Below are 13,031 nucleotides of genomic sequence, written 5' to 3'. Positions count from 1 at the left end.
AAGAGTGACAGATCATGACTGCTGCCTTCCTGAGAAGGAGAACATGGAGCGAGCAGGCTGGGTGCCTGGTTATCAGGATCTTGTGCCCCATCAGTTGTCCCCAGTGATGAGACAGGTCTGTATGTGCTGGCACAGATGAGCCAGGACACAGAAGAGATGCGCAGCCTTCTGTCACAGCAGCTGGGAGTCTGACACCTAAAATAGTGCTAGAAACCCTGGTTTAGGCAACTGAACCCTATACAGGCTGCCTTCGGAAGCTTCCTGAAATAATATGCAGGTAAATGTGCCATGGAGGAGTTGAAGATGAAAGGCTTCTTGCTGTTGGGGGGAAGGAAAAACCCACCAGCAAAGACCAGCAGTGCCAATTGAAGGTGGGTGCTTTAAATGGCTGCACTGAAAGAAACCAAAAGGGTTTTAGGCAGCAATGAAACTGCTCTGAACAGATCTTGAATAAGACGGATCTACTGGTGATGAATTAGCCACAGTCTTTGCTCCTTTCCCCTGAATTGGAGGGAAAATGTCACTTCAGTCACAACACAGGTCGCAGCTGTAACATGCCTCTCCCTTCAGTGCTGACACATGGCTCCCTGCTGTTGGGTGGCATTGGTTACTGTGCTGAGATAAACTCTCCGTATCTTTGACAAGCGGCATTATTTCTTGGGTGCCTTTGCAGTACAGGTATGTCTGCTTTGCCTCCTCTGTCAATGTCCAAGTAGACATCACTAGCAGAGCACCTCTGTGGCAGTCCTCGTGGCATCCATCTCTTCTCTCAGGGTATCCATGCAGGACATCATCTCCCTTCCCCATTTTAATCTGGCACTTGAGCAACATGGGAAGAGTCGGCGTGAGATATTCACTGCAGTCCTGGAGCCAAGACATCCCCAGAACACCTGCAAACTTAATGAGCCTTTCAAAACATCTAAAACAATTATTTTTTTATTTTTTTTTTTTCCCCAGGAAACAAAGTACCAACCTTTTTCTTTAGTAAAAGAAACTTAGCAGTGCTTGTTTAACATGAGCTTAGATGTGGGCATGCTTCCAGGCTGGGTGGGTGTTGTTTACTTCATGGGAATCTTTCTGGTTTTTTTTTAAACTTACTTCCTCTGGATTCTGGGAGGTGTTCATCTGCTTTTTGAGCTCATAAGGGCACGTGAATGTGGAATATCTCACTGAAACAGCCTGCTCCCTTAGTGAAGCAAGCTTACATTTTGAAAATTGTGTGGTGGAGACTCAACTGGGGCAGTTCCTACAGGAGAGCTGTTGCAGAGCAAAGGACCTCTGCAGTTGTGGTTTAGGTATCTTACTGCTTCTCTAGTTCCATAGTGGTATAAATGTTTGAGAAGATCTTGGCAGCTTCACTTACCTTCCAGATCTCAGATCCAGCAGACTGAGGTGTGTCACTCCAAACCATTTTTGGCCCTCAGCTCAGGGAGAGAGGGGTTGTGTTTCTGTTTGCTTCTTTGTGGCTAGGGAGGAGTCAACTGGGGAAGCAGTCCGTAGCTGTGGCTGAAATCCAGTATGGGAGAACTCTTGCTCTCCTGCTGGGTGCTGAAGGCTGATGGAGAGTGGTGAGTTAAAGCTGCCAGAAAGGTGGAGCTAAGAGTCTCAACTCCAATCATCCAGGTAAGATAATCACCTTTGATTTAAATCAGCTTTAAGAATGGTTCAGATGAGTACAAATGGCTCTGGAAGCTTGTTGAATCTAGGAAGCCCAGTTGTCCTTACAGGAAGTTTCACAGAAATGCTGAAGTACCCATGGGACTGAAGTGCTTAGGTGCTTTTGGACCTCCCGCAGAAAGCCTGTCTAGACCTTTAGGCATTTTAATATCTTTGGCAGTCTGCCCATCGCTTTTTCTGTTTTACCTCTTTAACTTGAATTTGTCAAAAATAATCACCTGGGCTGGCACCTACTGAAGCACTAGTTCTTCCATGTTGACCTTACTGAGTTTTTCTCCAAGAAGGCAAAAATAGGTGAAGCAAAGAGAGTGAGGGCAGAAAGAAGGAATGTCTTCAGGCACAATGGTTATCAAGCATTTGAACAGGCTGCCCAGGGAAGTGGTGGAGTTCCCATCCCTGGAGGTATTTGAAGGACCAGTAGATGTGGTGTTTAGAGACATGGTTTAGTGGTGATAGAGACAGTGTGCTGGGTTAATGGTTGGACTCAATGATCTTAAAGGTCTTTTCCAACCAAAATGATTCTATGATTCTGATTCAATGAGTCCTTCCACATACTCATGCTGTGTGAAAGTCCCGAGGGTTATTCTGTTAGTAAAACACTAGAACGAGCGTTCAGGAGGAATAATGCCAAAGCCTATATCAGTACTGCTTGAGCTATTCCTTATGAGAGAAGTCTCTTTTTACATCACCTACTTTTTTTTTTTTCTTTCCCTGCAGAAGCAGCTTACAGCTAAAAAATATCCATCCTCAAGAATTCTCTTATAAACCTGTTTGAAATGAGGCCTTTTCCAAAGTATGAATTAGTTGTTTTTTTTGTTTTTTTTTATTCTACTGTGGTTTCCACTGTTTCGTGGGGCAAAAGTAAAACAGTGAAGACATTAATTAAAATTCTAAAACCTTTCCCTGACCTTTGTCCAAGAGGAATAAAGCTAGACAAGAGCAATTCTCTCCATCCTACTGCCTCCTTAGGCAGCAACATCCTTCCCATTCAGGTCTGAATCCTCCCTCTCACACAGCAAACGCCTGGGATGGGCACTTGCAATTAGCGTGGATGTAGTGGCTCATATTTCATAGATTGCATTGTCTGAAAAAGATGCCTTCAGAACACCTGTGGGCTTAATGAGCCTTGCAGAGTGGGAATCATACAGATGAGGAGTGTGTGTATATCAATGAATTTTAAGAAGATGAATTAGATAAGGCCTCCGAAAGACCACTCAGATCATCTGTCCTCGCATTAAACAGGTTTGATTCCTGCAGTGGGAATGCCAATATTTTTTTCTTTAAAAAGTGCTGGTTTGAGCCTGAGATTTGAAGAAAACATGGGATTATATTTACTGCTGTCTGTTCTTAGACTCTTCTCTGTGTCATTTAACAGCACCCAGAAGAGACAAATCTTGCCTTGGTTAAACAACCTTTTACCCAATTTGAACATCATATTTTCTTTAGTGAAAGGAAAAAAAATTATCTTTTTTATAATCTCTGCAGGGTGTTTTGTTTTTTGTAAATCATGTTAGGAAAAAAAAACCAAAAGCACTTGATTTTAAACCTATGCTTATTGCTTTATTGCTGGGCTATTCAGGAGTAGCTTATTATCATTACTTATACAGTACCACAGAGATATTGGTGCTTTATGGACTTAAAAAGGGGTCTGCTAATGGTTCTTTGAGGCTGTGAGATGCTTGTTCTTTATGGGCACCAGCTCTTCTGCTTCTTCTGTGCCCATTACAACATGGGAGGCAAGAACAAGTATTTTTAGTTCCCAGCTACACAAGAATGTGGAAGAATCTAATGGAGTTTAAAGACAGCAGGCTTAAAACTGATAATGGACAATAAATGCCTTCTCAGAAGTGAGGAGATGGCTCCACGACAGCAGTGAAACCAAGTACGTGTATCAAGAGATATCTGGAGAAATTGTAATTAATTCTGATGACCTTCAGGAAAGAGCTACTTGTTCTTTGAGTAGTTGTTAAACAGTAGAGAATGGAATGAGATTTACTGGATGGATCAGACTACCCCAGATCTCACTGTTTAACTTGAATGAAGCATTTTGTGCTAGCTACTGTGGAGGGCGAGAGCGGTGGTCTCGCTGGGCTTCAGCAAGAAATTTGTGGCAGCCCTGGTAGCTGTGGTCTCCAATCTGGGATGGAGTTTTTATTGATTTACAGCTCTGGAAGATGGGGATGCAAACATGGGGAGGGAGATTGTCAGTTTGGCTAGAGTGTCCTTGCATTAAATCTGCTGGCTCTCAAGGAGTGTTTGCTTTCAGTAGAAGTTAATTTCACAAGTTCAAATTTGGGGAGGACAAAAACGAAAGGTTGAGCTTGAAAGGAAGTGTTCTGTGGAGGAGCTCTAAGAGCTTTGTGGGAGGAAAATAAAAGAATTTTCTCTATCAGACCTCATCAGTTATTTAGTCCATTTAATATACTCAATCCTAAAGTGTGCCAAGCATTTATCATAACAGAAGTTTTAGCTTTGTGTCATGTCCTATAAATCAGCAAAATTTAAAATAAATGGGAATAGGATAGAACTTCAACAAAGACATCCATATAATTTAACACACAGCCTTTTTATTTTAGTGCCCCTATTAAAGGATGAAGAGAAATTTGTCTGTCACAGGCACTAAACTTACCCTTTTTAAGATTAAATGTTTTATCTTATTGTATGGTTGCCGCTGACCCTTGGCTGCCTGTGTGAGTGGCAGATGTGAGAAACAGTTATTTCAGTGCCAGGTACTGACTTACTCTCACACAGGGAAGGAGGAGGTAAATTCCATTTTTGATTCTGAGGTATTAGTGTACTTCTGCATCCCTCACTGCTTCTCCTGTAGGCATCAATCATTTTGTAAGGTATGAAAATGTACATCCTAGCATGCATAAGCCATTCAGAATGGAGATTTTAAAATAGTCAGCAGGTGGCAGAAAGCAAAATTGGCATTTGCTTTCATTGACATAAAGTTCATTTTCTGACAAAGATCCATGGTAGTTTAGGAGCCTGATGGTATTATGCACGCTACGTACTGGGTAACCTTCAGCACTGGGGAAACAGGATCTGAATATAAAGTATTAGAGTTCTCCCCTTAAAGCTATTTGTGAGTGGGGAGTAACGCTCCCAACACCAGGTTCCTGTGGAAGGGTAATAAATGAGCCCAATTTACATGTTGTGTAGTGTGTTTTCTTCCCTTGGGTTTCTTGCAACCTTCTTTTTGTTAAAATAGTCTCTTTGCTCATGCTCTCTTAAGCTGTGGTGCTGAAGCCAACAGAGATTGTGGGTTTGTGGTGGAATGTGTCAATGTAATTTCTACCACATATTAACTGGACAGACATCCAATATGCCAGGATTTCTAAAAATACATTACACAATTACAGGAAGTAAGCTATAAGAAAAAATGATGCCCGCTGCTTCATCAGTCTGAACAGCAAGCCAGATTTATAGGAGGAAAATAAATTAAACATCGAAGGAAAAGAAAGTGGTAACCAACTCAGAAAACAGCCATGGGAGCCTGGAGGTTTAGCTCCTTGAAATGAAGGCTTTTCAAAACTTCCTTCAAGTGTTCTTTGTTCCTTGTGACCTTGATAGTGGGATTAATAGTTTGTACCTGAGATACATTGTGGCTCTAGCTTGACCGAGGAGGAGTTTCGGACATTATAGGACAGGCTGGTTTTCTCTCCAGGAGTTGTGGACAGTCTGTACTTATATCATGTTTTCCATGCTTCACTTTGAGGAACACCTTTGTGAATATGTGTTTGTCTCAGCTTTTCAAATTTGGGCTTCAAGAGTTGATGTGTGAATTTCTTTGGGCAAGCCTTGGGGAATACTCAAGAATATTGGGGAATACCTCATCCCATTGCATTGTCTCTTGTAATTTCTGAAGCACAGATTTGTCAGTCCATGCATCTTGAGCTTAGTAGGATGAGTTAAACTCTGAGAATTGCTTTTTTTTTTTTTTTAAGACAGCTTTCCATTAATTCTGCATTACCTTGCTTTCCGAGTTTAAATCTTAAAGCCATACTTAAAGTACCAAAGAAGGTTTAGCCACACTATTGCCATTCGATGTGGGAAATGGAACAGCTAAGCCCCTGCATATATGCAATAGCTTGTACATTGCTGGGTGGATTGTATAATTCTTCTTCATATATTAAGCACCCAAGTGCCGATTTGTGTACATATGTAGGTTCATCCTTTACCAATTTCCTGTGACTGATAGTTTCCAGGAGATTAAAAGAATAGCTGGTTCCTGGTTTTTTTTTTCCTCTGCTCTTTATTTTTGTCCTTTAGCAAGAATATTTGTGTGTGTGTTTAATAGCATTCATTCCCTAGAGAATAATCTCAGTCCTTGTTTTAGCTGGCCTCCTTCTGAGAGTGTGTTAAATCTGTAGCCAAGATCACAGGCAGCTCTGGGCAAATCATTGGGCTGTTATTAACCTGCCTCCATGGCAACTGCTGCTTGCCAGCCTGAGGACAAAAAATGTTTTTATTCTGCTGAGTTGCACAAAAGGTTCTAGTGATGCCTTGCACAAAATGGCCATTGAAAAGGGAGATGCAGGGATGTGTGTTTGTGCTGTACAGTTTCATATTTAAATTGTTTTACAGTGCTTTGTTGGAAGTGGATATACAGCTGAAAATACAGCATGTTGGTCATATGGAAAGTGAAAACTAGTAGAAAATTAGAACTAAACGTATTTTAATACTACTTAATTTTGTCAGCTTGAGTTCAGAAGCCTTCTGCCTTCAGTTGTCATCAGTGCAAGTTACTGTGTGAGCATGAACTAGGCAAACATCTCATAGGCTTTCAGTTGTACTGTGAGAAGATACTTGCTCACTTGGGGTTACAGAGAAAGACCATAAAGCAGGTTGCCTGGAAAGCTTTCATTTTTTAAGAAATCCTCTGTTTTGCTTAAGTGTTAGTTTGGGAAGCTTAGTCAGCGTATCTTAGTGCTTGATGAGTTTCAAACTCCAGCTGCTCCTGGCAGTACTGTTTTAGGCTTGCTTTAAAACAAAATTATAAAACCATCTATGTTGCTTAGGCTAGCCATGGACTTAAGGTCCTCATACAAAGTGTTCACATCAAGATCTGTGGGGGGTCTGGCAGCCCCAGCACTATAATGAGGTTGCATCCTGCATTTAGTTACCCTCTGGTAGGAGGCTGTGGAGTTCTGCTGTCGATTTGGGTGCAGAATGGCTGTGGATGGATAGATACTGTCTCTTGGAAATGTGCTGGTTTGGGATGCTTCCTGTTCTTTCAAGCTGGCATCTCATTATTTCGCTGTGAGTTGATATCCCTCTGCTTCCTGCTTTAGTCTTGGTGCAAGGACAAGTAGTTTCTGCAGTCCCACATTTGGGCAGTTTTCTCTGCTTTTGCTCAAAATAGTGTGGTTGCTTTAGAGACCTCTAAGGATGGTTACCCTGGTCTACACTGATAAAACGAAGGCCCTGCAGATATTGTGATGCCTTTGTATGTAGGTGGTAGAAGAAGAAATAAAAGACTATGGTCGCAAAGATGCTATGTGCAGCTGCCAGCCTCCAGGAGGTGAAAGGGGCTCTGCTGCTGTCGGCTTGTGTTCAAAGGTTTGTGGATTAGTGGCAGATACTGCCATGTGTTCAGGTGGTAAGGGATCCAACTAACTCTCCAGGGCAAATGTTCTGCTGGTAGCTTGGAAAGCTGGCTGTGAAGTATGGGGTACTGAGTTTGGGTGTGTTAATTTTGAGTTCTGGTTCTACATCAATTTTAAGTTTTGCCAGGCAGGCTGCTCCCATTTTCCAAAACTGGCAGCTTTTCTTTCAGAGCTCAGCAGTCCCTTGCCTTTGCTTCCAGCTGTTCTGATTTCCTATCTCTGATGGGATCCTTCTGTGAAGCACGCTGTGGATCAACCTCTTCCATGCCAAGTAATGATCTAGTGTTTAGTCACCTTCTCCTTTAGTAGCATGGCCTGAAAAGCTGTTTGTTTTGTTCTGGCCTGTGGCCATGTGTGTTGAGCGTTGCCTGCTGGATCTGAGCATGGCTACTCTTGGATAATCCTTCTCTGCTAATCCTGAGCCAGGTGCAAGCATTTCTTGGATTAACTCTGGGAGGTTTGGACCTGACCTGGGAGCAGATGCTGCGGAGGCGAGCCAGCCTCACGTGTACAACTGCTGTTGTGTTTCACTTCTGAGCTGCACTCGGGTAGATTACTCAGAGCAGAGGATTGCTCTGCAAGGTCTAATGTCTGAACTCAACTCTGGACTTCTATGATAAGATGAAAGCAAGAGATGATTTTCCCTGATACCACACATTTGGATTTTGTTTGCCCCATCACTGCTAAGCTGCAGTGCTTGTTCATTTGGCAGTATTTTTGTCATGAAGATAGTTCCTATTGAGTGGACTCCAGCTGTGGGCTTGACTAGAAAAGCTTCCCAGGCTTGTTTCCATACAATTAGGTCTTGTCTGCAGTTAGTGAAGTGGCATTTCATAAGTCATTTTGGTGGTGATAGCCACTTAAGACTGTCTGGGACACTTGCTAGTGCCTCTCTAAAAGGAGAGTTTCCCACTTATGAAATGAGAAAGCTTTCAATTATTGGATGCATTATTATTCCCCAGTGCTTCATAGAAATGCTTGTTCTGCAACTCACTCATTAGTAGGGAAGGGAGGGCGATGAAAATAAACTTGTCTCATGTGGTGGATGGAGACTTGCTGATCTTCATGAGGGATTGTTGGGGCAGGAAGATGTATTGTATGTGTTTGCCAGCTGTCTTCCTGCCTTCAAATGTTCTCTCCATTTACCGCCTTCCAGTAGAAGCAGTGGGCTGTTCCTGCAACGTGCAACGCTGGTCGCTCCATTAAGCGTTGCCTTTAATGGCTTGTGTTTTGTGCAGTTGTATGAAATGCACATTAATGGAGACAGCTTAATGCCATTGCCCTGAAGTAATGAATTGGTATGGATTGCCATTACCATTAAAGTGCAGTTAAAAGCTGTGTTTGTTTCCGATTTGCGTTTCCCAGCTCTGCAAGCAGATGGGTTTTCAGGCCGCGCGGTCGGGAGGAACCTGGCAATTCAGCTGCAACCTCCTTATTACAGTATTTGTAGAGTAGCAACTGTTCGGGGGGGTCTTTTGTTAATTCAGACTGCTTAAATGGTACATTTCATTAAAACTATGATTATGCTACTGTAGAGTGTATTCAAGGATCACTGTAAATCCAGTGTATCCTATAAAGCTGGAAACGTATTGTCTATGTAGTACAGGTTTGTGTTGCTGCCCTCAACAAAAATTGCTACTCTTTGGCCACCATTCAGTTTCCCTGTCGTTAAAATATCTGTATCCCTATAAACTTAGATTTACACAAAAAGATACTAGGGAGCCATGGGAGAGTATAGGGTAGTTGAATTTTGTAGACCTGTGTTCTTCCAATGAAAGTGCAAAGTACCTTTTACTTTTTCCAAAAGGCTTTGTCATCTTTGTCATCTGGCTTTCTGAGTGGTACCAGTGTAGCTGGTTCTCCTGCCATTGGTAGAGCTGAAACACTGGAAGCTATGTATGAGCAGCTGAATCACAACAGATCACTTCAGACAAGTTTGTGGTTTTTTTGGTTTTTTTTTGTTTTTTTTTTTCCTTTTTCCATTTCATAGGCTGTCTCATTGATTTCTTGATCCTGTAAAGACAGGAGCATTCAGTCCCCCTTCTGGGCTCTGGGTCCATACCAACAGATCTGTAGGTCACTGCTTTAGAGGCTGGTGCTGTCTTGCACCACATAGATTTTTGCTTAGCAATGTCAATGCCTGGACCTTTTAGTCCCTGTGGCTTTTTACCAAGTGGAGGACAGATACTTTTTTCCTCATAATTTGCTTTTTGCTCATAACATTTCTTTTGCTTTCTCTTTTCTGCTTAGGTTGCTTTGAATGTTGCATTAAGTGCCTAGGAGGAGTGCCATATGCTTCGCTCGTGGCAACCATTCTCTGCTTCTCGGGGGTAGCTTTGTTTTGTGGCTGTGGCCATGTGGCGCTCACGGGAACCGTGTCTATCCTCGAGCAGCACTTCTCCACGACTGCCAGTGACCATGCTCTGCTGAGTGAAGTGTAAGTATGCCTCCCATTTCCATTATTCCTCACAACAACCTTAGGCTACATGAGTAGTGATGGATTCTCAAACCCCAGTCTCCATCCCTGAGTATTAGGTTGCTTGTTTATCCAACAGCGCTCAGTGGTTTTTTGGTGTTGACGCACAAAGAAATCAGAGCGTGTAATCCTACTTAACCTGTTTGTATTGGGACCAATACTATATAATATCCTCATCAGTGCTGTAGACGGTGGGACTGAGTACACCCTCAGCAGATGTACAGCTGACACCAAGCTGAGAAGTGAAGTAGTTATGCATGAGGGAAGGGACGTCATCCAGAGGAATCTGGACAGCCTTGAGGATTGGGCCCCTGCAGACATCATGAGTTTCAACAAGACCACCTCACATGGGTTTGGGCAACCCTTGGTATCAATTTGAGATGGGGGTAAAGGAATTGAGAGCAGCCCTGAGAAGGCTTTAAGGGTACTGGTGGATGAAAAGCTGGACATGAGCTGGCAGTGTGCACTTGCAGCCCAGAAAGCCAACTTTATCTTGTACTGCATCAATAGAAGCAGGGCCAGCAGGTCAAGGGAGGTGATTCTTGCCTTCTGCTCCACTCCCTTGAGTCCTCACTTCAACTACTGTGTCCAGTTCTGGAGCGCCCAACACAGGAAGGACATGGACCTGCTAGAGCAAGTCTGACTCCAGAGGAGGGCCACAAAATGATCAGAGAGCTTGAGCACCTCTTACATGAAGAGGGGCTGAGAGAGCTGGGGCTGTTCAACCTGGAAAAGAGAAGGCTCCGAGGACACCATATTGTGGCTCTTCAGTACTTAAAGGGGGTCTATAAGAAAGAGAAAGAAAAGCTTTTCACCAGGGCCTTTAGTGACAGAACAAACGTAGGTTTAGTGTTTGTTGGTGACACAAAGTTTGGAGTGATTACAGGAATATCAGGGAAGTGTTGTTCTATCCATCCCTCTTCAGAAGAAGGTGGACTGGTATTGTACAAATGAGGAAAAAGAGAGAAGAAAAGACTGGAAAGAACATAAATGTTTTTCTCTCCAACTGTAACATTTGGAAATAATGACCAGTTCAATATTCAAAGCTTTTGTGTACCTGAAGCTTCTCTGTGACACCAGAGGAGGAGCTGGAGGTGTATGTCAGGGCTCAACCCCTCTGCCACAAGCTTCTCATTTCACTTGACACTGAGGCATATGTGGGTCCTAGGCTCTGAGCCAGTGGTCTGAACACTGGGCCTTACGTGGACCCTCCAGAAGACATGGGGCCTTAAGCAGCCCCTCCAACTAGACCTCTAGGCTTTGTAGAGGCTTTTATCCAGCAGCAGTGAGGAGTTCTGCTCAAGCTGTTTTCACAATGTCTGCACACCAGTTTTGGGGTGCTGCCTGGGCCTGGGCTCAGCCTCCTGCCCATTTCTTGCCACAGGCCAGCAGCAGCCACAGGCAGAGCGCTTGGCTGACCCTTGGAGATAACTCGGTCCCAGGGCAGGGGAGTAGAGTGAAGAACGGCAGCTGAAAGCAGCCCAAGGGCTCTGGGCAGAGGTCCCTGTGCAGGCTGTGCAGTCTGTGAAAAGGGGATCCATGTGGCACATGTTTGTGGGTCAGTTTGCTTGCACTTAGCATGAGACTTTCTCAACTGACCCCTTCCCATCTCCTGGAAGCACTGGCATTGGTCCCACAGCACCCCATGTGGCTCTGGGACTGCACCCCACTGGGGTTTCATGTGTCCCTTCCTCCAGTATCTCCCAGCCCTGTGGTGTGGTGGAGCATCTTGTCCTCAGCTGCAGTGCAAGAGCTGCAGGGACCCTGCAGTTACCCAACTAATTTAGCAAGCAACTAAGCAGCTGTTCTTCAGCCACTGAGTAACAGAATGTCCTCGTGCTTGTATCTGTCACTCTTTGAGCAAAATAGAAGCAGTTGCAAAGGTAGCTGTAACGAGCAGCAAATTTTCAATTTTGGAGAATTGTTGGCAATGTTTCTTGTCAAGTCAGTGTCAGCAGCTGGGGAAATTTGTAATTTCTGCTGAAGCAGATGAGGATTTAGGCTCTGTGAAGGTCTAATAAGGCAAGGGAGAAGAGTTGCTAGAAGGGACAAATAATGTAAGGCACCCTTTGTAGAGTGGATTTTTAACCAGGTTTCATATTACTAATGTCTGGAAACATGTATCAAGTTCTTCCTATTAATGACCATGAGAGGAATTCTTAGGTTCTCTCTGAAACCATGACTTAATTTTTTTATGTTTTACAGCACAGGTGCAACAGATTTATCCTGTTATTTTTAATCAGGTTAGAAAATAAACATAACACTTCCTACATATAATCTAAATGAGCAATATCTTAATTTGATACAAGGGATGTGGTATGGGTAAATGGTAGTCAACAGTTTTTAAATTAAGCTAAAACATGCAGATGATCCTTGGACATCTCTGCTAGTGCTACTTAGTGGAGAGTGGTAAGGGTTGAAAAAAAAAAAGCTCAGGAAAAATATGTTTATCCTTAGAAAACTGGCAGTGTAAATGTATAAAATAAACCTCTCTGTTCTGTGAATATCTTAATCCAAAATAATCAACTTGCTTTTAAGAAGGCGTAAGTTATAGAGAAGTTGTGCTAATAACAAAGTATGATTTTTGGAGACCAGAGGGAAGTGTTGTGTGAAAGATTTGGCATTCTGGTCCTCCAAAACAATTGGCTTCAGATAGTGGAGGCTTGAAATTGCAGCTTGGAGCTGGTGGCTTGTGTAAGAACTGCAACACCAACAAGGGGTGCTGGGGCAGATTCAAGACGAATGCACATCAAGTATTGCTTAGCTGTAGAAGCAGGATAGTTGTACTGGTGCTCTCCTGCAGCCTGGTTGATAGAAATGCATTAAGGAGCCTTGAACTGTCTTTCTAGAAGAGGAGTTCTCTAATACCTATTACCATTTGGGTGGACTAACTGTTTTTAAAGGCCTGAAATCTAATGATTTTTTAATTATTATTTCCCTTTTAGAATACAGCTAATGCAGTACGTAATTTATGGCATTGCATCGTTTTTCTTCTTATATGGAATAATCCTTTTGGCAGAAGGTTTTTATACAACAAGTGCTGTGAAGGAGCTGCATGGAGAGTTCAAAACAACAGCCTGTGGCCGCTGCATCAGTGGAATGGTGAGTAGCATTAGAAATGGGAACAGGCATCTTTGCTTGCTAAAATCTGTTGGACTTTGTCTGACTTGCTTGCGTTTGAATGATTGTATCCTGCTGCCTTCTTTGTTTAAATCCTTATGAGTGATCAGAGCCAATCCCTGTTGCTGGACCTTCTTTGAACTTCA

The 13,031-nt window shown here is 43.1% G+C and overlaps 1 protein-coding gene across 2 annotated transcripts in view; it reads left to right on the top strand.

The window, feature by feature from the left end:
• Window positions 1–13,031, top strand: part of GPM6B (glycoprotein M6B) — a 29,903-nt gene that overhangs the window by 8,665 nt on the left and 8,207 nt on the right. For both annotated transcript variants that reach the window (XM_010008798.1, XM_010008799.1), the window contains exons 3-4: window positions 9,540–9,726; window positions 12,711–12,867. In XM_010008798.1, the coding sequence (XP_010007100.1) occupies window positions 9,540–9,726; window positions 12,711–12,867 (344 nt within the window). The remainder of the gene's footprint in view (window positions 1–9,539; window positions 9,727–12,710; window positions 12,868–13,031) is intronic.

The sequence above is a fragment of the Chaetura pelagica genome, unplaced genomic scaffold (genome assembly GCF_000747805.2).
Source record: "Chaetura pelagica isolate M959 unplaced genomic scaffold, ChaPel_1.0 scaffold512, whole genome shotgun sequence".
NCBI lineage: Eukaryota > Metazoa > Chordata > Aves > Apodiformes > Apodidae > Chaetura > Chaetura pelagica.
Note: the sequence above shows the minus strand (reverse complement) of the source record. Positions and strands in the feature narration are given on the sequence as shown.